General features: G+C 23.8%; 1 protein-coding gene across 1 annotated transcript in view; it reads right to left on the bottom strand.

Annotated features, from left to right (window-relative positions):
* LOC100206030 (aprataxin) overlaps positions 1-371 on the bottom strand; it is a 747-nt gene extending 376 nt beyond the window's left edge. The window contains exon 1 of the mRNA XM_065811043.1: positions 1-371. This exon is cut by the window's left edge and continues 376 nt beyond it. Within this exon, the coding sequence (XP_065667115.1) occupies positions 1-311 (311 nt within the window). The 5' untranslated portion in view covers positions 312-371.
* Between the last annotated feature and the right edge of the window lie 1,090 nt (positions 372-1,461).

The following is a 1,461-nucleotide window of genomic DNA, read 5'->3' as shown; positions in this document are numbered from 1 at the left end:
CAACCATAATAACTTTCCTTTTTATTCTTTTTAATTAGAGCTTCTCCTACAAATATCATATGCTTCACTAATTCTATATCCTTAAAAGTTAAAGCTTCAATTGATGGTATATACTTTGATACAACTAGGTAATGATGCTTAGCTTTGGGAAATTTATCTTTTAAAACAAATAAATTATCAGTCTCTTTAACAATTAACTTTTTATCAGATAAAGATTTAATTAACCCATTTTTCCAACTATTATTGCTATTTGCTGACCCTTTTAAATGTGTGGATGAAGTATCGGCAGTACTAATAACATTATTAAACATCTGTTTTGAAATTGAAAATAATATTTTACGTTACTAGAAAATAATTTTTAAATGTTATATCAAAACGCTATTATTTAATATCGTAAATCATAATACTTATTTATTTTATTTATTTAAACTAAACATAAGACTAGATTGACTGAAGATTATAAAAAATTAAAAACTAAAAAAAGCACATAAAACGTGTATTTATGATAAATTTTTGCATAAACTATATGCATTGTACATAAACAACGATACAATACAATTATATAATTCATAATATAATATAAATGTTATGTTATATAAAATATAAAGTTAATTAGTGATAAAGATAAACAAATATAACATTATTTTAGGATTCGGTAAATTGACAAATTTTAGTAATCAAGACATATTAAAACATAAATCAAAAGTATGTCATAGTTACCGGTTTCCGTTAAAGTGTATAGCCCGCGAGGTCAGATCCCCAAAATAATGTTCAAACAATTACATTATTGTGTATCCATCTTTATTCAGTATTAGCTTTTCATTCAATCTTTTAAATTTTGATGTTTGAAATACTTATTTGAGGATAGTATAAAACCGGCTATATTATATTATAAGCTTTTGAAATAATAATAATACTTGGTTTTCCCCAAGATATTCCTGAATTGATTCTGTCTGTTTACTTGCACTGAATGATTTTTTTTTAAATTTATTTCGTCACGATATATTTTACATACAATTAACTTTAATACATTTATAAATACAAGTATATTTATATGTATACATTTATAAATAAGATAAAAATTAAATTAATGACAGGAGAAAGTAGAAGACTTTAGTCTTATCATCAAACCCCTTTCATTTGCAACATTGCAAGTTTCACAATGAGATTAACGTGACATAAGTTATAAGTGAAAATAAAGAAGAAGTAAAAATAAGTAGAAATAAAGCAAAAATTTAGCCTCGTACGTAACGTATGTAAAAAACAAAGCCTTGTACGTAACGATCTGATAGATGAGTATAGAAAAGAAAAACTATTTGTATTGTGATATAATCATCAATTCTTGATTAGTTCAAACAGTTTTGAACAATGGTTTGAACTAATCAAGAAATAATCACCACAAAAATCAAGATTTAGGTAAAATATTTGGGTTTTTTAATGTAATATATTACACATTTTTTT

This window comes from Hydra vulgaris, chromosome 11 (assembly GCF_038396675.1).
Source record: "Hydra vulgaris chromosome 11, alternate assembly HydraT2T_AEP".
NCBI classification, from domain to species: domain Eukaryota; kingdom Metazoa; phylum Cnidaria; class Hydrozoa; order Anthoathecata; family Hydridae; genus Hydra; species Hydra vulgaris.
Note: the sequence above shows the minus strand (reverse complement) of the source record. Positions and strands in the feature narration are given on the sequence as shown.